This window comes from Cucurbita moschata, unplaced genomic scaffold, assembly GCF_002738365.1.
Source record: "Cucurbita moschata cultivar Rifu unplaced genomic scaffold, Cmos_1.0 Cmo_Scf00027, whole genome shotgun sequence".
NCBI classification, from domain to species: Eukaryota; Viridiplantae; Streptophyta; class Magnoliopsida; order Cucurbitales; family Cucurbitaceae; genus Cucurbita; species Cucurbita moschata.
In genome coordinates, this window is record NW_019268543.1 from 2,773,233 (window position 1) to 2,793,966 (window position 20,734).

The 20,734-nt window shown below is 35.9% G+C and overlaps 3 protein-coding genes across 7 annotated transcripts; 2 read left to right on the forward strand and 1 right to left on the reverse strand.

The window, feature by feature from the left end:
* The first annotated feature begins 942 nt into the window (after positions 1-942).
* On the forward strand, positions 943-4,491 carry LOC111462846 (double-stranded RNA-binding protein 1-like). Its single transcript, XM_023106617.1, has 3 exons — positions 943-1,116; positions 1,574-1,836; positions 3,363-4,491. The coding sequence occupies exons 1-3, from the start codon at positions 1,092-1,094 to the stop codon at positions 4,116-4,118; spliced, it is 1,044 nt and encodes a 347-aa protein (XP_022962385.1). The 5' UTR covers positions 943-1,091; the 3' UTR covers positions 4,119-4,491.
* Positions 4,492-4,877: 386 nt separating this feature from the next.
* Positions 4,878-13,017, forward strand: LOC111462453. 2 transcript variants are annotated; one of them, XM_023106025.1, is made up of 6 exons: positions 4,878-5,295; positions 5,471-5,663; positions 5,762-5,848; positions 6,373-6,759; positions 10,846-11,008; positions 11,495-13,017. In XM_023106025.1, the coding sequence occupies exons 1-6, from the start codon at positions 5,240-5,242 to the stop codon at positions 12,490-12,492; spliced, it is 1,884 nt and encodes a 627-aa protein (XP_022961793.1). In that variant the 5' UTR covers positions 4,878-5,239; the 3' UTR covers positions 12,493-13,017. The 2 variants fall into 2 exon arrangements, with proteins under 2 accessions (XP_022961793.1, XP_022961794.1); XM_023106026.1 differs by lacking the exons at positions 4,878-5,295; positions 5,471-5,663 and having other exon boundaries at positions 5,783-5,848; positions 6,324-6,759.
* A 349-nt stretch (positions 13,018-13,366) lies between these two features.
* Positions 13,367-16,641, reverse strand: LOC111462457. Of its 4 annotated transcripts, XM_023106031.1 has the most exons (4): positions 16,447-16,629; positions 16,204-16,353; positions 14,969-15,542; positions 13,367-14,086 (listed from the first exon to the last, which is right to left on the reverse strand). In XM_023106031.1, the coding sequence occupies exons 3-4, from the start codon at positions 15,432-15,434 to the stop codon at positions 14,034-14,036; spliced, it is 519 nt and encodes a 172-aa protein (XP_022961799.1). In that variant the 5' UTR covers positions 15,435-15,542; positions 16,204-16,353; positions 16,447-16,629; the 3' UTR covers positions 13,367-14,033. The 4 variants fall into 4 exon arrangements, with proteins under 4 accessions (XP_022961799.1, XP_022961798.1, XP_022961803.1 ...); XM_023106030.1 differs by lacking the exon at positions 16,204-16,353 and having other exon boundaries at positions 16,447-16,641; XM_023106035.1 differs by lacking the exon at positions 16,204-16,353 and having other exon boundaries at positions 13,367-14,083; positions 16,447-16,640.
* Positions 16,642-20,734: the final 4,093 nt, after the last annotated feature.

Consider the following 20,734-nt stretch of genomic DNA (forward strand, 5'->3'; position numbering starts at 1 on the left):
CAAAATTATGCTCCCTCTATGAATTAGTCTTTTGTTTAAACGTTTATTACTAATTAAATCATGATTAGGGGCTATTTAGATTGAGTTTGGATGAGCATAACTAATGGATAGCTCTAAAAGATAAGTGACATACGCTCTAGTTCAATTGCGCCACTGCTCCCTTTATTAATCAGAATACGTTAAATTAGGTATGCTTCTCAATTCTCTTGTTATAAGGGTAATTTTATAATTTTATAATATACGTTTCGTAATTATCCAATAGTTTATTCCAGGTCCTAATCACACGTATTCTAACCACCTAAGGTACATTATGCTTGCATGCTAGCTTGTTATAGCGATCCCTACATGTACTATTTGTCTAAAGTCAAGATGATTACTTTTGTGTGTTTAGAACCTAGAATGAACTATTTGGATAATTATTTATTATAAATTTACGAAATTGCCCTTAGAACAAGAGAATTGAGAATCATGCTTAATTTAATGTATGATGGAGAAAGGAGTGGTGGCGTAGTTGGCTAGGGGCATAGGTCTTAGGTTCTTCTAGATCAACTTATATTATTCTCACCTGCACAACTAACCGATTAATCCCCTTATTTTTCTTTTTGTATTAAATAATAATTAAGTAGATATTTGAAATTTCATATAAAATTGGTAGGACGTGATAATCGAAAAAAAAAAAAATATATAAATGGCCTTAAAAGTATTATGATTTTTGCAATGTACCTTAATTTATTCTAAATCTCCATTATGCCCTTCATTCTGTTTTACGGAAGTACCATTATAAGGCAATGATGAATTGAATAATTAAACTTTAACGAAATTGTCCCCAAACTCTTCCCTTTACCCTTTTGTCATATTTATTTTCCCCAAAGAGTATTTTAAGGTTATAATTAAAAAAAATAAAATAATAAAAGGAAAAAAAAATAAAATTTGTAATGGGAATATGGGTTTTAGCCCTAGGGCACCGCCTAGGCTCCGAACTTTGAGTAGTTAAGCCCAGCGGCACTGCTTCCCTCTCTGTTTCCCTCTCGCCTTTACCAATACTCACTTCTCCTGAGAGAGGATTCTCTCTTATCTACTCCTCAGGAGCTATGCCGGCCAAGGACAGCTTTCAAGGTATTCCATTTCTTTCCTTTTACTTTCGAGCACCTACTTTCGGAGTCGTTTCTATTATTATCTCTGGTGTCTGGATTGCTGTATTGATGTTGTTTTAGTTGGATTTCTCAAGGAACTTGGAATTTTTTTACATTATTTTCCGAGAATTTTGCTAATTTTACTGGCCGGAATTGGGCGGGATAGGAGAGTATTCCGAGTTAACAAATTGTCCGCGTTGAGAATTGAAGTTGTTAATTCACCTTTCCCAATTTTTCTCTGTAAAGAATGTGTTCTAATTTATTTTAATTTATTCCTTTGTTTGAAGTGTTTGATGTTATGGTGCCAATGTTTTTCATTCAATTTATTAGATATTATATATATTTGTGAATGATGGGTTATTGTTATTAATTTTGTTACTATTAGCTTTGGACAAGTATGTTGTTGGTGCTTATTTTTCTTATTCTTGGATGCATATCAGGTGTTTCAAATTGCTATGTTTTCAAAAGTCGACTGCAGGAATATGCACAAAAGGTGGGACTTCCTACACCTGTATATGAGACTATCAAAGAAGGGCCTTCCCATGAGCCAACATTTTATTCTACGGTGATCGTTAAAGATGTTAGATATGATTCACTTCCTGGATTCTCTAATCGCAAGGCAGCAGAGCAGTCAGCTGCTGAAGTAGCTCTGATGGAGCTGTCGAAATCTAATGATCTTAATCCACATGTCTCTCTACCTGTGGTAAGATTTCATATACCATTTTTAGTTTTTTGTGGACCTCTCAATAACCAAATCTTAGAGTCCATTATTTGTTGGATGATTATTCGAAGTTAGACTGACATAAATTGAGGGAAAGTTTGGTATTTGCATTTACTAAAAGCATTTCAGTATCCAACCTATTAGATTTCTTCTAAGTCATGGATTCAAGTCGTGAGGACCTAGATTGAACTTCTGTGCACAACCCTTCTCTACTCCTCTCACCTAAACTATCCATAACAACCTTCTCGTTTAGACTATGCCTGATTGTTTGTTCCTATGAAATTCTTATTTAGGTGCTATGTGGTATGTAACAGCCCAAGCCCACCGCTAGCAGATATTGAGGGGAAACCCAAAAGGGAACATCCAAAGAGGACAATATCTGCTAGCGGTGGGATTTGGCTATTATATGGTAAGTCTTTTTATAGCCCTCTTTTGGCTTAATATTACACATTTTCTCAATCTGCAACCACCGAGGAACTTAAACATAAGCTAGGAAAGACCTTCTCAACTCTCACTAACAGTTGCTTTGGGGTAGGAAAGATCCAACAGGCTTGACCAATGTCATAATTGGAGGAAGCTCCAACTACCCACAACTTGTGCTTTTGATTCGACCATCACTTACCTAGAATACCACACACATAAACTTATAGAAAGAAACCAAAGGTTTTTTTAGGACAGAAGTGTTGGGTTGGGAAGAAAGTAGGCCTAACAAAATTTTCATGAATCTTCCCAGAGTGCTCTATCTAACTCATTTATAATTAATTCTAATTGCCTTTTAATGTAAATAAATACTGATCGAAAGGATAAATACGTTTTTTTTTTATCTCTTCAATGCATCAATGAGAAATGTGGTTCTTAAAAAAAAGAAAAAAAAGAAAAAAAAAGAAGAATAAGAAAAAGGGAAAGGAAAAGGGTTCGTTTTATTCTTAACTTCATTGAGAAAAAAAAAAGTTATTTAAGAGGTATAAATCGACTATGAAGTGTGTCTTCTAATGGAATAATAGAGTACAGGGGGCTTAACATTGACAAATAAGTGATGTTGGGACAATATAAATCGATTATGTACAGTTCATTCTTTGAATCATATACTAGAGGACTTACCAGATCTATTATGCAAACAGTCATCTTCTACGCTGAAAATTGTTGTGGGAATTTGGCCGGTCTTTTGCTGTATCCTCTTATTATCAGGTTACATAGTAAATAAAGCAGCAGAGTTGTATCCTTTTCGTTGGAGTCTCATTTGGCAGAAGTACTTCCGCTTGTTTCAATGATAATACATTATCCCAAGCAGTTTGTTTTGAATAAATAAGAAAGCTTCAAATTTCTGTATGTTATCTAAATTCAAACTCTCACTAAATAAAGAATGGGCCTAAAACTATTGGGCTCTTACTAAACAGATTGTACTTTCTGCTTTTTTTTAGTGGTGGTGGAAGTAAAAAGAAGAAATTATGCTTTCTGTGGCAGTGTATTTTCCGCATCTTTTCTTTGACAACCTTACCTTTTTCCAGCATGAAACAGGACTATGCAAAAATCTGCTTCAGGAATATGCACAGAAGATGAACTTTGCAATCCCACTATATCAATGCAAAAAAGATGATAGTTCGGGCAGAACACCCCTTTTCTCGTGTACAGTAGAGATTGGAGGGATCCGCTACATTGGTGCTGCAGCGAAAACAAAGAAAGAAGCAGAAATTAAAGCTGCAAGAACTGCTTTGTTAGCTATCCAGTCTTGCCCGACGTCGCTGCCTGAGAATTCTGTTAATCAAGTTCAGCTCACTGTGATCCCGTGCAAGAGGAAAGAAGCAGCAGATTGCTCAGTCAAACCGAAAACTGCTGGAGCACCCCGAATAAAGAAAGGCCGATTCAAGAAGGTGGCGTCAAAGAAAAAAGGCCACAGAAATGGACTGCCCAATTTGGAGTTTAACTTTGATAGATCATCCTTCGAACCTCTTGAAACTAATGGGGTCGACCCGGTGCCAGGGTTAGGGGAATCCGTTGAATTAGCCAAAGATACCGTGCTGAATTCCGAGTATAAAACGACAGACCTAAGCTCAAGTGGCAATGATGTGCTGGTCTCTAACATCCAAAGCGACACGCCTCAGCTCCCAAATGGTAATTTCGGGAATGATCGTTTGGATGCTTTCAGTTCCAATCAAATAAACTGTTCAACTTCTGATGTTATGAGTTTTCCTCTCCCCGACGTTCAAGCTACTTGTGGTGAAGTGGCGAATGTGGCCACTGGAGTGACAGGTGAGCTTCACTGATCGACCGTTCCTCTGTACCTGTGTCATTAAGAGCAGCTTTGTGCTTGAGGGCTCTGACTTACAGGACCCGAACAAAACTACGAAATCCTGGTTTGAGTTATGCTTAGCTTGGTTTTGCAGTTGGTATAAGTAGTAAAACTGAGAGATTCATGAGTAGATTTATTGAAGATCTGAGACCAGCCATTTTAAGGGCCAACTATCCGAGAGCAGTTGCAGTGATCAGAGCGTTGTGAGATTCGCTTTTAGTATAGAAATCGTGCTTTGATATTTTCGTGGCTGTAATTTCATGATATCTATCCTTACAAGTTAATACCTTAGCACCCTGTCCAGTATTATTTAAATCATACCTTCTTCTGAAGCTTTTCTTTTTCCATTTTCGAGTTGTAAGAATTTTGCGTAGGGATTTAACTATTGATCTTTGAGAGGGTAGTAATTAGTGTCTTGTTCACTCAGGCAGGCAGGTTCGAATAGTTGTTTCCTAACCGTTTGTTTGTGTGTGTTGCATTGAGAAATTTTGGGCAGTATTTTCTAATTTTAATCAGCGGTTGCGAAGGATGATAGTGAGAAAAAGCTTAAAAAATGGATTATTTCAATAATTTCTTGCAAAAAGGACAAAATGGTCATTTCACACCGTGGACAATCTCATCAACCTTCATTTTCGTGGACTATATTTGGGCAATTTTGACGCCAACTCCAAATTACCGCACCAAATAATTTAGTTTCAAAATTAAAATCAAAATTACAAAATACCACAAAATTGCGTCTAAGCTGAAATATTAAAATTTCCGGAATGGCCTTGCCGTGATTTCTGTCTGTAGCCGATATTCGTTTCATCGACCGGCGGCGGACAGCTCAACGGTATGTTTCGTGCGTGAAACCCACGCTCCTCAAACATTGGCCACGATTACTCTCTCCGTACTCCTACTCCGCCACTGTTCCCACCTCGTTCTCATCATCTCTTCATAATTCTCCTCCTCGACGGTGAATATTTGCTCTCTTGTCGGAGATTTTTCCCTCTTCGACCGAATACTTTGCTAGGGTTTTGCCTGATTGTCTGACATAGCGAGAAGTAATCCTTCGTTGTTGTTGCTCCATTGTACGTGCATCGCATCAAGTAGAAAATGAAGCTTCAGAAACGATCTCTCAACGAGAATGACGTTTCCACTATCTTACGGAGGTAAGTGGTTTAATTTCGTTTGTTCCAAGATGAAAGAAGTAGTGGATCGTACTGACTGAGAAAGGAATCAATAATTATTCCAAATATTCTCGCATGTACCTGTTCATGGGAGTCTATGCGGAGAATCTTTGTGTATAGAGTGAACTGCTTATTTAAGATTTCGCGTATTGGACAGGTACTCTCCCACAACGGTGCTGGCGTTGTTACAAGAAGTGGCACAAGTACCAGAAGCGAAAATTGAATGGAAGGAGTTGGTTAAAAATACTTCGACCGGGATTTCTAATCCTCGGGAGTACCAGATGCTATGGCGGCATTTGGCTTATCGTCATGCGTTGCTTGATAATTTAGAAGATGAGAAAGCACCTTTGGTCAGTGGATGATGTTGATTAACTAGTTTTCACGTTTGATTTGTCTATATTTCTGCAGTTCTTTTTATTGATTCCTGCAATTTGAAAATTGTCTGCAGGAAGATGACAGTGACTTAGAGTGTGATTTGGAGCCGTTTCCATCGGTCAGCTGCGAAACTTTAACGGAGGCTGCGGCATGTGCGAAGGCAAGTAAAGCAAATCAACAATCCGTCTTCCATTCTCAATCGCCGTTTAATCACGCTAAACTTGGTTGCTTCGATGTTTACTTACGTGTTCTATATATTCGCTTCTGAATATCAATTATCTGTTTCAATTATCATCAAGCAAGGATTTAACTGTCTCGAGGAACGAAAAGTAATGCTTTTAAGATCCTTGCTACTTTTTTTTTTATGATCAGAACTTGAAGAGGCTATTCACAATCTAAAATGTATTGAAATAGTTGAAAACTTGATCGGCCGGAGCAGAATGGACTTGATTAAAGTGGAAAGTTTAGCTGGCAACATTATCTAATTTATCAATTTTATGGGCATAGTTTTTGGTTAAGATTATTGTCGTGTTGATCCTTTGATTCATTTAGACTTCCTGTGTGGATTAACATCTATTTTTTGTTCTATGCATCTTAATAATTGGTTTCTAATGTAATGGCATGGTGGTTTTCAGTTTTAAGGCTGTGAGATCGACTTAATGCATGGAAAATTACTTCTTTCAGGTATTTATCTCTTCTGGTTCTTCCAGTGACTTGAATGTTCCAAGCAGTAGCACAATAGAGGCTCCATTAACTATTAGCCTACCTAGAAGTTACCGGGACGGAGTTCAGTTTGAAAATGTAGACCCTGCTTGCTCTATAAAAGGCGCAAGTATCACAGTTCCTGTTTCTGTTCAGCGACAGCCAGTCCTTACACCACCATCTGTTGAAGGATTGAATGCAAATGGATCAACATATGGCAACAATGCTTCTCGAAGGAAAAGAAAACCTTGGTCGGAGGCAGAAGACCTTGAGTTGATGGCTGCAGTGAAGAAATGTGGTGAAGGGAATTGGGCAAACATCATACGGGGCGACTTCTTGAGCGACAGAACTGCTTCACAGCTATCTCAGGTTTTCTTTTGTTTTTCACCTTTGTTTATGTTTGGTTGGCAAAGCATGCTTTATATAGCGTTTAGTTATTTATCTCTCTTTCGTATTACTGAAAAAGCTATTATTATCTCTTTTTTTTCTGATAAATTCTTAGTTTATTAGTTTCTTGCACTACCTTTCAGTTTATAGCATTTTAGCAAACTGTATAGCAGTTTAGGAAATTGTTCAGGTCCCAAATTGATGGAAGCTGAGTGAATCATGCTGGTTTTGGTTGGTTCTACGTCATGTACTCAATGTGCCTATAGGTTCTTTTATATTTATCCAATCAGTGAATTGTGAGATTTGCAATCAATGCACTGTACTAAAAGAAACAAAAGTACTTAAACATCTCAAAAAATAAGAAATAACCTAATTTGATGCATATTTGCACATGATGACCGCGTTAACTTATTAGGAACGGGAATGAAGGAATGGATTATTCTCCCTCATTCCTATGTTTGGTGTTTACTGTTAGTCATAAATGATATCTTTCCTTGGGTCTCAAACAGATTTTCGAAAGATACGAATTTTCCCGAAAAGAGACTAATGCTCAAAAGATACAAAGCTCCACAAAGGAATGTAAAGAAACACTCAGAAGGATTACAAAGGATATATGTAACGATCCAAATAAAACTAAGTCCTCTTTATCAAAGAACCAAAAATAATAATCCAACCAAAACACTGAAATAAAGACCAAAAATGCCGAGGTGAACAAAAGAGACCAAAGGAGGTAGGAGCCAAGGGAAACTAAATAACTTTGAGCTTGGAAGGTGAAAAGAAAGCCCAAAACAAGCAGAATATACTGACAAAAAACAGAACCCATAAAAGTATATAAGCAAATTCGAAAGAGGAGAACCAACTCAAAAATGTCCAACCACACAAAGCTTCATGCCACCATAATAAAAGCCCTCAAAATCTTCCAAAAAAGGCTTCTTAAAATCAACCGAAAACCTTTGAAGTTCAAAATGCATAAAAAGAAAACAAAGATTGAAATTGAAAAGAACGGCAAGGCAGTACAAAAAGAACAACCTCCAAAGCTCGTGGAATACCAAGAAGTACTCCTCAGTTGAGTAATCATAACAGATGAGAGAAACACAATCAGATCTTAATTTATAGTGATTAAGACGTGGTTTCTTTCGTTTGTAGCTCACAAGTCTCAATTAAGGAATGAAATTGGAAGGAATTGAATGATACTATGTTACTGATTGAAAAACTTCGATTGAATTCCTTCCGTCATCAACCAAAAAGAGACTTTCAAATGCTTTTGCAAAAGAGTCTTCGATGGAAAATTCATCGATTATTATATCAACTAAATGTGTTTTAGATTCCTCACTACTCGTACTAATATTAAATGCTTCATTCGATTCAATATCATGAAGGAGATATGATCCTTAGTAGTGGGAGAGCTAATGATACCTTTGGTTAAACTAACATTTGATCCTGCAGGAGTGATCACTGAATTAGTGTAATAGTTGGTAGGTTGTGAAGGAGGTTGTTACAACTTTGGTGAGGAGCCAAACTCGAGCTTCTTCCAAAATGTCTGATTCAATCTATGAAATTTCAAGTATCCCAAAGCCGACTAATGGAGAGGGTAGGCTTCAATATGTCTAATTTTCATTTTCAAGGCATCAATTGAAATGTTGAAAACATAAATAGACAGTTGAGGAAATCGAGCTTTTTATGAAGCATGTTACGTAGCCTGAAGGTTATCTTGAAGAAAGAGGGATCTGACTTCTGCAACAAATCATGCTATGGAATAGAATTCAAATCAACATTTTTTGTTGCAGAAGATTCCTGAGATGGCAAAGTAAAGCCTTCATCCATCATAACTTAATTTATTCTCTTTAGTTTCACTAAATTTGTAGAATTATGAATTGGAAAATCTCCATGATTGGTGCATGGAGGATCTAAAAGATGTATATTCCCGTAGTGAGATAATTTTTCGAACTTTCAATATGTTATCTCAATCTCAGCTGGAATGAAACCACAAATCAGAAGATTAAGAGTCCGAGAACAAGAATGTTTCCAATAAGGCAAAGGTAAATTCTCAAAAAATCGAGTCACCATATCCCTCAATAAGCTTTGGATGATAATGTTTTTCTTGGGAAATTTTCTCAATTGTCAAGTGAAAATTTTCAATTTGCCTCCACTTTCCATCAAACTCCAACTTAGAAAAATCAGCATTCAATTTCAAAAACACTTTATGTGCCTGCCATGAAGGGATTAATAGAAATCTTGGATTGAAAAACCTCAAAAGTAAAATGAATGTTCTTCCAAGAGTTGTCGGCTAGCTATCTAGAAACCACCAAGATAGAATTGAAGTTCTTTTCCACTATTTTTTTTCCTTACCCAAAATGAGAAGCATTTGAACTCTTCCTTGGTACCCGCAATTGCATAACTTCTGAGGAGGTATTTATATTTGACTAGCTCCGATAAGTGGGAAGGAACCACCAAGATAGAATTGAAGTTCATTTCCACTATTTTTTCCCCATACCCAAAATAAAGAAGCATAGGATCTCGTCCTTGGTACCGCTTCCGCATAACTTCTGAGGGCTTGTTTATATTTGACTAGCTTCAACTGTAATATTTTTCCTTCCTCAACATGATTTGGAAAGATGAGAGAATGAGAGGGGAATCCTCAATTTGTTCTTCATATCTTCAACCAAACCCATGTCATTTTCATACTAGATACAAAAGTAAAGTTTACAGATATAACAACTCCTATCATCGTGGAAAAAAGAGTAGCTGGAGAGAGTATGGGCCAATGTGAGTCCGACGGAAACGATAAAGAGTGGAGGTTGAATCCAATGGGAAACGGTGGAAGACAGCAGGGAGCAGCAAATGAATCTGTGGCAAGAGAAGATAGGCAGGACAAAGGGTTGGGTAGGATTAGAGAATAAAAATGGGAAAGAGTATAGGCGGGCCTATGGTGGACAGATACGATGTGGAGCAGCAACTGAAGGTGGCGGGGAGTAGCAGTCAGAAGCATCTGCAGTGGTGAGGCTGGGCTGTGGGGTGGCTTAACTCCTACTATTGGTATTATGTTGACTTTAGGAGCAACTTACAGAGACCATTCTCCAGAACCTTCCATTCATCTTAGCTTTGTAACCATCAGTTTCTATCAACAAATGGGAAATGAGTGGAAAGTGAAAATGAAACCTCTTGTTAGATCCAGCAGTACACACTGCTATTATGAGATCTTATTATCTATGGTTAACACCACGACTCGTTTCACATCCTATACATTTTTCAGAGAGGAGACAGTACTTTCTTTGAATTTCCACCACTCACTCCCAAGGTTCCCAAGCACTCGGCATACACGAAAGAGAACTGAAGAATACTCACTAAGATTATTCTTCAAAGTTTCCAACCATAACAGCTGGAAATTTTGGATTCAAAGAAACAATAGCATTTTTTTATTTCTATTTGTTTTTGCAATGCTTGAGTAGGCTTGGCCTATTTGACCTCCTAGCTATTCTTTGTACTTCTCTCTTGGTTAATGAAACTTTTCTTGTTTATAAAAGAAAAATGCTAGTCAAGTTGTATCATGGATGGATACAACATTCCTCATAACAATGCTTCCCTCGTTGCACAAAACAGTTCAAAACTTTTTGCTGTCTTCATGTTACAGTTCGAAGTTGTAGCATTGGTTAGTAATTAAATGTTCATAAAAGTTCTTGAAACCCCAAAATTCAAGTTGATTGTGGTGATATTTCTCTCTAATCTTAACACGCTTCCTTATCATTCCATTTCACATTTCTCATTGTGTTTAGGCTCGCCAAAGCTGCTTAACTATGACTTCCAAGACATTAAAATGAAGCAACCAACACAATCCACTGTCCATTGTCATCTAGTTAGGCCAGAATCTGGGTTTGATCCAGTTGTCCAGGGTTCAAATCCCAGCAGCAGAATCTTTTTTCGAGGCATATGCTTATAATTCTTTCAAAATTACTATATGACTGGTATAAAATGTCTTTGATGTAGCCTGTATCAGCCATTAGCCTATGCTCAACTCTCCAATTAATATTTCTCGTCTCTGAAATATAATCCAACTCTTTGGTCCTGTAGAGATGGGCAATTATTAAGAAGAAGCATGGAAATTTGACTGTTGGAGCCAACACAGCTGGTACACATCTATCTGAGGTGCAGCTGGCGGCGCGTCATGCAATGTCCTTAGCTCTCGATAGGCATGTTGTTGGTAGCTTGAAAGCAGCTCGAATAAGTGGCTCAGGTAAATACTGTCTTCTATAGGTTTCTTCCTTAAAAGGGAAACTTAGTTCTCCACTTAGAATTGAGATAAATGAGCTAATCTGGAAGATTTTATTGAATGTTCACTCATTTTATCTAGCATGTTGTGGATTATGCGTATGTTCTGTAAAAATGGGGTTTATCATCGACATCTTAGTCTGTTGACTCTATTCTGTAGCTATGAGATGTGGTTTTGGCAAAATTATAGGCAACTGGGGTTTATTCATGGAGATTTAAATTGGTATATGTATTTTATGCATGCAAGCGTCGGAGAAGAGATGCCTTATTTGAATAGTTCATGTTGACGGTCACATGATCTTTCTTCAGTTACTATACTCTGATGTCTGTGTATGTCTAACGATTAATGTTTGTGAAGAGAAGTTTCATACTCCTGTTAACACAATAGGTTTCTGATGTTTCTCATTTTCACAATTTCAATGTTCTTTTTTTCCTTTTTCCAAATGAGCAGCCAGTACGAATAAGATTGGTAATGGTAGCTCCCTTGCTGCTGTTCCCACATCGGAACAAGTACAAGATAAATTACATCAAAGCCCTACACATACAAAACCATCTCCCATTGGATCGTCAAGTCTAACAGCCAAAGCTCAGGTTACCACATCCAAGAAGATGATTCCAAAGTCTTCTTTTGATTCAGACTGTATTGTTAGAGCTGCTGCAGTTGCTGCTGGGGCTCGCATAGCTTCACCAGCAGATGCTGCATCTCTACTCAAGGCCGCTCAGTCGAAGAATGTCATCCATATCACGGCCAAAATCCCTGCTTCAACCAAAACACCCACTCCTGGCAGGGGATCGAACCATTTAGAAGCTCATCCTAGTATTAAGACAACCACCCTCTCTAACACTCCTGCTGTCATGCCATCTCTGTCTCGTGGTGTCCCTGTGAAGACCACGTCTCTACAAACAGCCACATTATCAAGTGTGCCAACAGACCAGAATATTGCTGTAGCCTCTGTTACAGCAGCTGCTGATCCATTGTCAGAAAAGGAGATCAAGACAGTGGAAGACGTCAGAGGTCGTGGTTTAGGTGGTGTACAGACCACATTCCAAAAGAATGATCATTGTCTTTCAAGAGAATCATTATCTGAGAGAGTTATAGATGAAAAGCCAGCAGACTTAGGACCAGCTTTGAAAAGACAGACAACTGAGACTAATAGTTGTAGCAGTAGTTCACAAAACATGCCAACAGCTGATGGCTATATTAAAGTTGAAACTTGCAACCAGGTAGAAGAGAGACAAAACAGTAATACCAGTGCGGTTCCCGATTCCTCGGATCAGCAAGAAATCATGAATCAGTCGCAGGTTGAGAGATCTAAACCTCAGGACATGGACGTTGACAGTGATGGAAAGGATACGCCAATTACGAAAGCAGATGGACGTAGCGAAAATTCAGAGCACAAGGAGGATGTAAATGAGATTTTGGAAGGAAACACAGCGGTTAAGAGCTAAATTTATCCTACTCCAGATGAAGGGAACGATTTTATTCAGATATCGAGCACAGGTATTCTCGATGCTTTTCCTGTTCATTAACAAGCATAGTCGAGTAATAACTTTCGCTTTGAATGTGACCGCCTCCCTCTTTGCTTAAATTGCCTGCTATTCATGTGATATTTTCATCTACTTGCTTTAACTTGCATCCCCCACTGTAATCACGGAGAAGCAGCAGCCATTTGACCTGAAATGAAAGGAAGAACAGCAACATATAATCAGAAACATCTTCTGTACCTGTATTTATTTTGATTTGTTCTTCAAATTCCTGTTTCATTTACGTTTCTGACTTCAAAATTCTTCTGCCTCCTGACTGACTGATCCATGTCAAGGTCTGAACTCAGGGTTCGCTGTTCATATACTAACATGGAAAACTTGGTATCGTTGCTTTGACTTCTGTTCAAATCTAGCTACAAGCCCTCTAACAGTATGTTTATTTTGTCGCTCTTGTTTACTGTAAATGCATTGCCCAAAAAAAAAAAAAAAGTGGTTTAGTACATCTTTTCAAGCGTATTTGTTTGTCTTTCAATTATAATAATTGTATGTATATTCGGTTATGTTCTCAAAATTGTATTCAAGTTTCAGTGTTGTACAAAATTTCTAGAGCGAGAAAGTAATTAAATTTTGGAAGCTCTTTTTTCACATGTATTCTCAACTAACTGTTCAAAAATGAAAAAAAATATATTCTCGACTAAGAGTTGAGAAATGAGAACTAATATTCATTGTTATTATCCCGCTAATTAAATTTAGTATAGCCTTTTAAACCTATCGAGGATTTCAACAGATGAAATTATTCACTGAAACTTTGTAGTGTTCATAGGCTTCAATGCTGTAAATATCTAAAGAATATTACATTGAATGGGGAGAGAAATATTTACATGACAGCACAACTGTGTCATTATGTACAACAAATTTTACAAATGGGTCAACATTTACAGCCATATTTAGATGAACTAAGCCCACTCAAATCATATTTACATGATGCATGCATAAATGAGTCACTTTTACAGCAACTTTCAGATGAACTAAACACCTTCCCACTTTGTACATGAACTGAACTGAACTTAAAAGAATACCAAGACATTTGCACTCGCACCTCCTTAATATTCTTTTTCATCAAACCCCAGCTGGTTGGCTCAGCCTTCTTCCTCCTGTCTCCCTTCCGTATTCATATAGGAGTCTCTAAAGTATTTACATCCCATTTTGACAGGCTTCAACACAGATGAGGTCATAATTTAGGCCTCTCTCTTCTTAAGAACATGGTCAAATTTTTTTTGAAAAGATGAGACCTTCACCCACTGGTTGCATCCAATCCAATCTGTTCATCCAATTTGCTTCCCAGCAGTAAATCAAACGAAGCCAGAGTAGATAGTCCTGTATCATCTTTTTCTTTTTATTTTTTCATTTTTTTTTTAATTTTTAAATGGCTTAAGATCACAAATTGTTTTCTTCTTGGAAACAAGGCATTAGCGTCCGCGTGCAACCATTATAAATCCTGTGTATCAGCAGTTCTGAAGAGCGGACAGCCACTGTTCCATGTATTTCTTGCTCTCTGTTTCATGGAAAAGTGCAGACATAATCAGCTTACAACAAAACATAAAGCAACCAAAAAGAAATTAACGCATGTTGCTACTAATTTTAGTATTGTTCACATTGGCCAGAAGAACAATCATACTATATGAAGTCAGTACGAAATCAAACCAGAACAAAAGTTTCGAAAAGTTTCCACACTGAAAGAAGTTTAGTTTGATTCTATCATTCTAAACTTGTCATTATATCAGCTCTAAGCCTATTTGCTTAATCAGTTTTACAGATAGAGAATAGATTTAACTACTGGATTGGTTTTCAATGATCAAAATCACTTTTAACTAACGGCTCCTCCATGTCTGGAGTTTCTTTACTTGCACCAGAAATCGTAGCGATCATTCAAGAGATCTTTACTCATCACTTTACTACATAAATTTGTGTTAGCTCTGCTACAAGAAATTCAAACAAGGATCTGGTGACACCCTTTTCTAGGAAACAAAGATAGATCCTTCGGTTGTTCTTCGATTTGCCGATATCTTTCTAATGCATAATTATCCTATTGGGAATGTGTCAAGTAATATTTCTTAGAGATGAAGTCTCACAATGACTCCCGAGACTGATTCAGAAAAGGAAATAGTATAATCATCCTAAAAAAATTAACGGTCTATGAATATGAGATAACAATTAAATTACATAAAAGTTTTTTCTTGTTTGGAATACGGACCTGATGTACATTATTTACATTATAAGTTCGATCGTGGGCAATGAAATTAAGCTATCATAGGAAATGAACGAATTTATTGAGTTCACTATTTACGAAAGAGGACTAGAAGATTATTTTGGGAAGCAAAAGCAATAACTAACACGCAACACGAATCGAAAGGCAAGCTTGAGAAGAAACAACTCTTACCAGTAGAAAAGCTGTCGCTGATGTTCCCAACAGCACTTAGGACACTGATCTTAGTTTCATCCACAAAATCATTGTAAATGCGTGCATAACATGGAACCAGCACTGCAAAACTGTTATCCGAGTCATCATCGCTCTGGAATCCAGGTCCATGGGGTTCCGACCATCCAATTGACCAATCTGAGTCATCAGACTCAGACCCTGACATGCACCCTCCATCAGATGGAACAAGAACAATGTCATATTCCCTATCAATTTTCCTCTCTTCCCGACTATGCCATTTCCGTTTCACCCTTCTAGACGAGGATGATATGTTGGCCCCATTAACTAAAGAAAATTTTAGAGTATCTGTTTCCCGGTTGGCTGTATCTAGTGAAGCATTTAAAGCAGAACCACCATTAGAGCTTTGAGGTTCTTTATGCTTCCCACTACGCAACCACCACGAGAGTTGGGGAAATGCCACAGACATGTGGAAGTTTAATTTTCTTTACCAATGAGTACCAAGTTCCTCCAAAGAAATGTAAGCTAATTACATGCAGATTCTAAGGTCTCAGACGAGAAATAGAGCAGTTTTTCCCTGTTAAGCATAAAATAGTAGGAAGAAATTGATCAAATTTAGAAACGACAAAAAACAGAATTGCTGCAAGATTGTACATGTTAACAAAAGGAAGAAACAAACAAGAAAATTCCATCACATCTAAGGCCAAAGTTTCGAATGTATCCAAAGGATTCCGCAAGCTCAGGAAGGAAGAAAAGAAGAGAGATAACACGGTTTTACCTTAATTCAAGCCATGACAATGAGGAAATCATCTCAAGGTTCTTCAAGGAATTTGGCCAATTTTCCAGATTGTTATAATCAAGATAAACAGCCAATCATAAAATTTTCTAAATCCAGTTCCCGTGGCATCTATGTAGAAACTCCCACAGAATTGGAAATAGATAAATCAAAACAATAACCACTACCTAGACAAAATCGAGCCGTATCCGAGAAAGGAAACACGGTTTTACTAAATTTATCTTCCTCAAAGTTCACGATTAAAGCCAACAACAATCCTTTTTCCCCTCTTTCATTTGAAAGATTGCTTCTACTCAAGAAGTCGGCCAGATTCAGAGAACCTATAAAATAATATTGTTCCTACTTTAAAGAAAGAGGATAAAAAAAAGGAAAAAACAAATCACGTTCTCTTATTAGGTTTCAGATTCATTCAAGCAGAAAATGTAAAGAAACAGACAAATACCTCTAAATCATTTGAGCTCTTAAATCCAAACACAGATAGAAACTTAATTCAATCTCTTCCTGAAGCAACCTCCTCCCACTAGTAATTGACTTTCCGAAAACTTGCTTTTCAAACATTGCAACCGAAAGTAACCAAAAAAAAACCAGGAATCTTGCGCAAAAAGGGGCCAAATGCACAAAACAGACGCACAATCAATAATGATAAAGCAAAAACTAAAGCTGAAGCAACACAGAAAAGAGCTACCTCGACGAACAAATCTCGAAGCAAAGGCTCTTCTCCAAACCGACGATTCAAAGGTAGTCGATTCCAAATCAAACACCGAAAATCTCAGTGACTCGATCGCCAAAAATGAGCGCAAAATTGGAGAAGTTTAAGATGAAGCCTTTGAAGCAGTCGATGGGCTCCTCCCGTAATCATTTAACGCCAATCAAATTTCCTAAATTAAAATATTAAATTACGTTTACGTGGTGCGAAGGGCTGCAACGAGGACTTCATCCTATGCAAGCAATATCCTCCGAAGTCAATATAAGGGAACACGTGGACGGTTGCGATTCAACGAATAAAATGTTTCTGAGGAATCCACGCCATGGAGGAGACTACATTTTGAATGCTGTAGGTTTGGTTGTAGACGAAAAGAAATCTAAGAAACTTAATGCCAGGTCGGATATGTGTGCTGGCTTGCTGGGCCCCGCGGTGGGGTGCCTGACTCTCAAAATAATGGCTCTGAAAAATATAATAAATAAATAAATAAAATTATTATTTTAATCGTGTTTCATTTTAATTGTCCAAATTTAAATTTGTTTTATTGAAATGGATTAAATAATAAATAATTTTCAAGGAAGCAAAAATATTTTTTTATATTTATAAAAACTTTAAAAAAAAAAAACAGACTATTTTAAAATTTTATTTTAACTAAAAAAATTAAGTTATAATTCTTAAATGCTTAATTTTCTTTTTAATAAACCTCTCAACTTTTAATCTTTTTTATTTCTAATAGAATATTCCATATTTGTAAAATTAACTAATTTATTAAACATAAAATAAAACTAACATAAATAGGTTCGCTTGATAATTCAAGAAATTCATAATAAATTATATTATTAAATATTTTCTTTTTTTAATTTAATAATTACAAAGAGGATCATCGACTATTAAAATAGAAATTAAGCATTTTTATCTACTAAATTATGGTTAAATTGATTAATCATTGTAATTTAGGTTGGACAACAATTTATTTTTTTAGATTATATCAATTTCGTGATGTCTCACGTTGGGAGGAGAATAAACCACCATTCATAAGAGTGTGGAAATCTTTCCCTAGCAAACGAGTTTTAAAGCCTTGAGAGCGAGCCCGAAAGGGAAAGCCCAAAGAGGCCAATATTTGCTAGCGGTGGATCTGGGTCGTTATAAATGTTATTAGAGCCAGACACGAGACAGTGTGTCAGTAAGGACACTGGGCCCCAAAGGAGGTGAATTTGAGGCCGGTCCCACATCGATGGGCGGAAGGAAAGAGTTCCAGCGAGGACGCTGGGCCCCAAAGGGGGGTGGATTGTGATGTCCCACGTTGGTTAGGAGCCTGACACGAGGCGGTGTGCTAGTAAGAACGTTGGGTCCCGGAGGGCGTGGATGTAATTCGAAATACAATTTAATGAAACTTTAGGGTCAAATTGGGAATTACATAGAAATTAAATGTTTCTACATCTGATGTCTTAGTCCCTTTTGCCTTTGCATCCAACAATGTTCCAAAAGGCGCACATTTAATATATATTATATTTCCCATAGTTTAATTTTTTAATTAAATAATATTCAATTAAATTATTATCAAAAACATTATTCAATAAGCCATTAAAAGGTACCTTTATTAGATGCTATATTTATTGTTAAAAGTCATTATATGCTTATTAATTATTACATGTTATATATTTGTTGACTTTTATTAAGTTAGTTAATCAATTGGGCGGGACAGTATCCTCCACCCTCTCGAGAATCCTAATATAATCAAAAGACGAACGACCCCTGCTAAAAGGTGAGTATTGAAATGAAAAGGGCTTGTAGACTCATGAAACTAAACGACACATTCGAAAGCTATAAGTGTATACTCAAATGAAAAATGCTTTTGTCAACGTATGCACGGAGTCGAAGCTCACAATATTCATCCACTGGCCCAAGTCACAAAAAAAAAAAAAAAAAAGTGGGTCTCTTGTCCCCCTCAATGAGTAAGCATATGTGCACGAAGTTGAACTAACTGAAGTATCTAGAGATATTTACACAGTGTCATGTTGATACTCGATTCGAGCTCGAGAAACAAGAAAATTCAAGCATAGACTTACGTGGCAACTTACATATTACTTCCAATTTCCAAACCACATAAATAATTATTATCCGAGGTGTCAAATAAATCACAAGAGGCTTATCCCCACTCTCCACTTACTCGGGAGATTTGTACTTAAATTGTAATTGGGCCCATCTGGGCCCATATCCTTCTACTCACAAACTGACAACACATTACTCCCAATAGACTGGGTAAACGAAAACCACCACAAAAATAAATAATAATAAAATAAAAAAGAGAAAAATAATAATTAATAATTAATAATTATTGAAATCTGATATTTTATTTTTTAGGGTGTCCAAAATTCAGAGCTTTAAGAGAACTAGAGACACATTCGATTTAGCTTTTTGTATGGTGGGCCTTGCAGGCCCAAAGTTATGGGCCCAGTCTCCATATAATTAGAGTTTCTTCATCAGGACAATCATTTCATGCGGGCCCACACTCTCATATCCATTAACCAATCTGTCATGCCACGTGTAACTCGCTTATGACATTAAATATTTTGATCTCTATCCCTTTTAAATTATTTAAATCGTTTTATTTTTAATTGTTTAGATATTATTTTTTTATTATAAAAACTACCAACTCATTAGTTTGAATTCTCCTATTTTACGTGTTAAATTTAAAAACTAATCCAAACTTTATCAACAAAAATATATATTTTTTTATGCAAATTCAAACTTATTTTTAATTCAATAATTAGAAGATTAATATTTCAATATTTTATCATTAAAAAAATTTTAAAATTTTAAAAAAATATATATGTTCACAGTTCAACCTTTTAAAATGTCGTTAATCAATTTTTTTATTCATGCAATTATAATTTAATATTATAAATTATTAAATTGGAAGGTTCGTAGTTTTAACTCTTTAATTATGAACATACATGTTAACCGTCGAACGTATATAATTTATTATATTAGTATACTGTATAACAATACCTAAATTTATGCTCTAAACAGCAAGTTTGAACCTAGCTCGTTTAAATGTGTCTTAGGACTAAGAGACCGAAGAAGTTTGAATCCTTTTAATCTCATATTTTTTTTTTTCGGCCTTAAAAATATAAATATATATATATATTTAATAAATACCTAAAAATTGTTGTCTTTACTAAAATTTTAAATTTTTATAAATAGATTTTGATATGTTCGATATAATTTTTAATAATAATAGATATATTGGATATAAATTTAAATTTTGTATTTAATACGATCTTAAATTTGTAATGTTGTACCTAATAAATTTTAAAAAAAATTTATCCAATCTGTCACGACCCAATTTTCGAGGCTTCAAAATTCCGACCGTGACCCAAAACATGAAATCGAAAACAAACAAAAGGAGAGGAAAAGGAAAGAAAAGTAAAAGTAAAAGATAAAAATACCATTTAATTAAAACAAAAGACAAAAAAGTTTTCTTTCAAATTATTACAAAAAAAGATTTACACGTCTAAAATGAAATACAAAACACTCTAGAATATCAAATAGGTTTTGAAGTTTTTTTTTTAAAAAATAATAAATAAAATTAAATATTAAGAAAAAAATAATAAATTTAAAAGAATAATGGAGCAGGTCATATTCCATAGTACAGCACCTGGTCGGAACTACTTGCTCTTTTTTTTTAAAGGTGGGAAGTTTGCCATTTATTTGTTGAGCTTTAAAGAAAAAAGAATATATATATATAACAATAACAAATTTTAATTAAACTAGAAGTATTAATGATTTTAATTTTTTTTTTTAGAAATAACTCGAGTAACGATAAACAATATTTAAATACATGTAAAAATTAAATTAAATAAATAATTTAATGAATAGAGACACAAATTATTATCTCTAAGTATTGATGATTGGAGAGGGAAAAAAAACAAACAGAAACCTCTCCTTAGCTAGATACATTTTAAAATTGCGAGGATGATGACGATACATAATGGGTTAAAACGGACAATATTTACTAACGGTGAGCTTGGAGTGTTACAAATCGTATAAGAGTCAAACACTGGACGGTGTGTCAGTGAGGACGTTAGGCTCCTTAGGGGTGGACTGTGAGATCCCATATTGGCTAAAGAGAGGAACAAAACATTTATTATAAGAATGTCAATTTGGTGTGGCAGCGAAGACGTTAGGGTCCTAAGGGGTGGACTGTGAGATCTCATGTTGGCTAGAGAAGGAAACGAAACATTTCTTATAAGAATGTCAGCGAGGA

Bases quoted from the DNA above. Each gene is read 5' to 3' on its own strand.
- LOC111462846 (XM_023106617.1), top strand. From the start codon at position 1,092: ATGCCGGCCAAGGACAGCTTTCAAG. The intron at 1,117-1,573 runs GTATTCCATTTC...GATGCATATCAG, and splicing joins GGCCAAGGACAGCTTTCAAG to GTGTTTCAAATTGCTATGTT. The intron at 1,837-3,362 runs GTAAGATTTCAT...ACCTTTTTCCAG, and splicing joins CACATGTCTCTCTACCTGTG to CATGAAACAGGACTATGCAA.
- LOC111462453 (XM_023106025.1), top strand. From the start codon at position 5,240: ATGAAGCTTCAGAAACGATCTCTCAACGAGAATGACGTTTCCACTATC. The intron at 5,296-5,470 runs GTAAGTGGTTTA...CGTATTGGACAG, and splicing joins GTTTCCACTATCTTACGGAG to GTACTCTCCCACAACGGTGC. The intron at 11,009-11,494 runs GTAAATACTGTC...CCAAATGAGCAG, and splicing joins AGCTCGAATAAGTGGCTCAG to CCAGTACGAATAAGATTGGT.
- LOC111462457 (XM_023106030.1), bottom strand. From the start codon at position 15,434: ATGTCTGTGGCATTTCCCCAACTCTCGTGGTGGTTGCGTAGTGGGAAG. The intron at 14,087-14,968 runs GTAAGAGTTGTT...TTTTCCATGAAA, and splicing joins CAGCGACAGCTTTTCTACTG to CAGAGAGCAAGAAATACATG.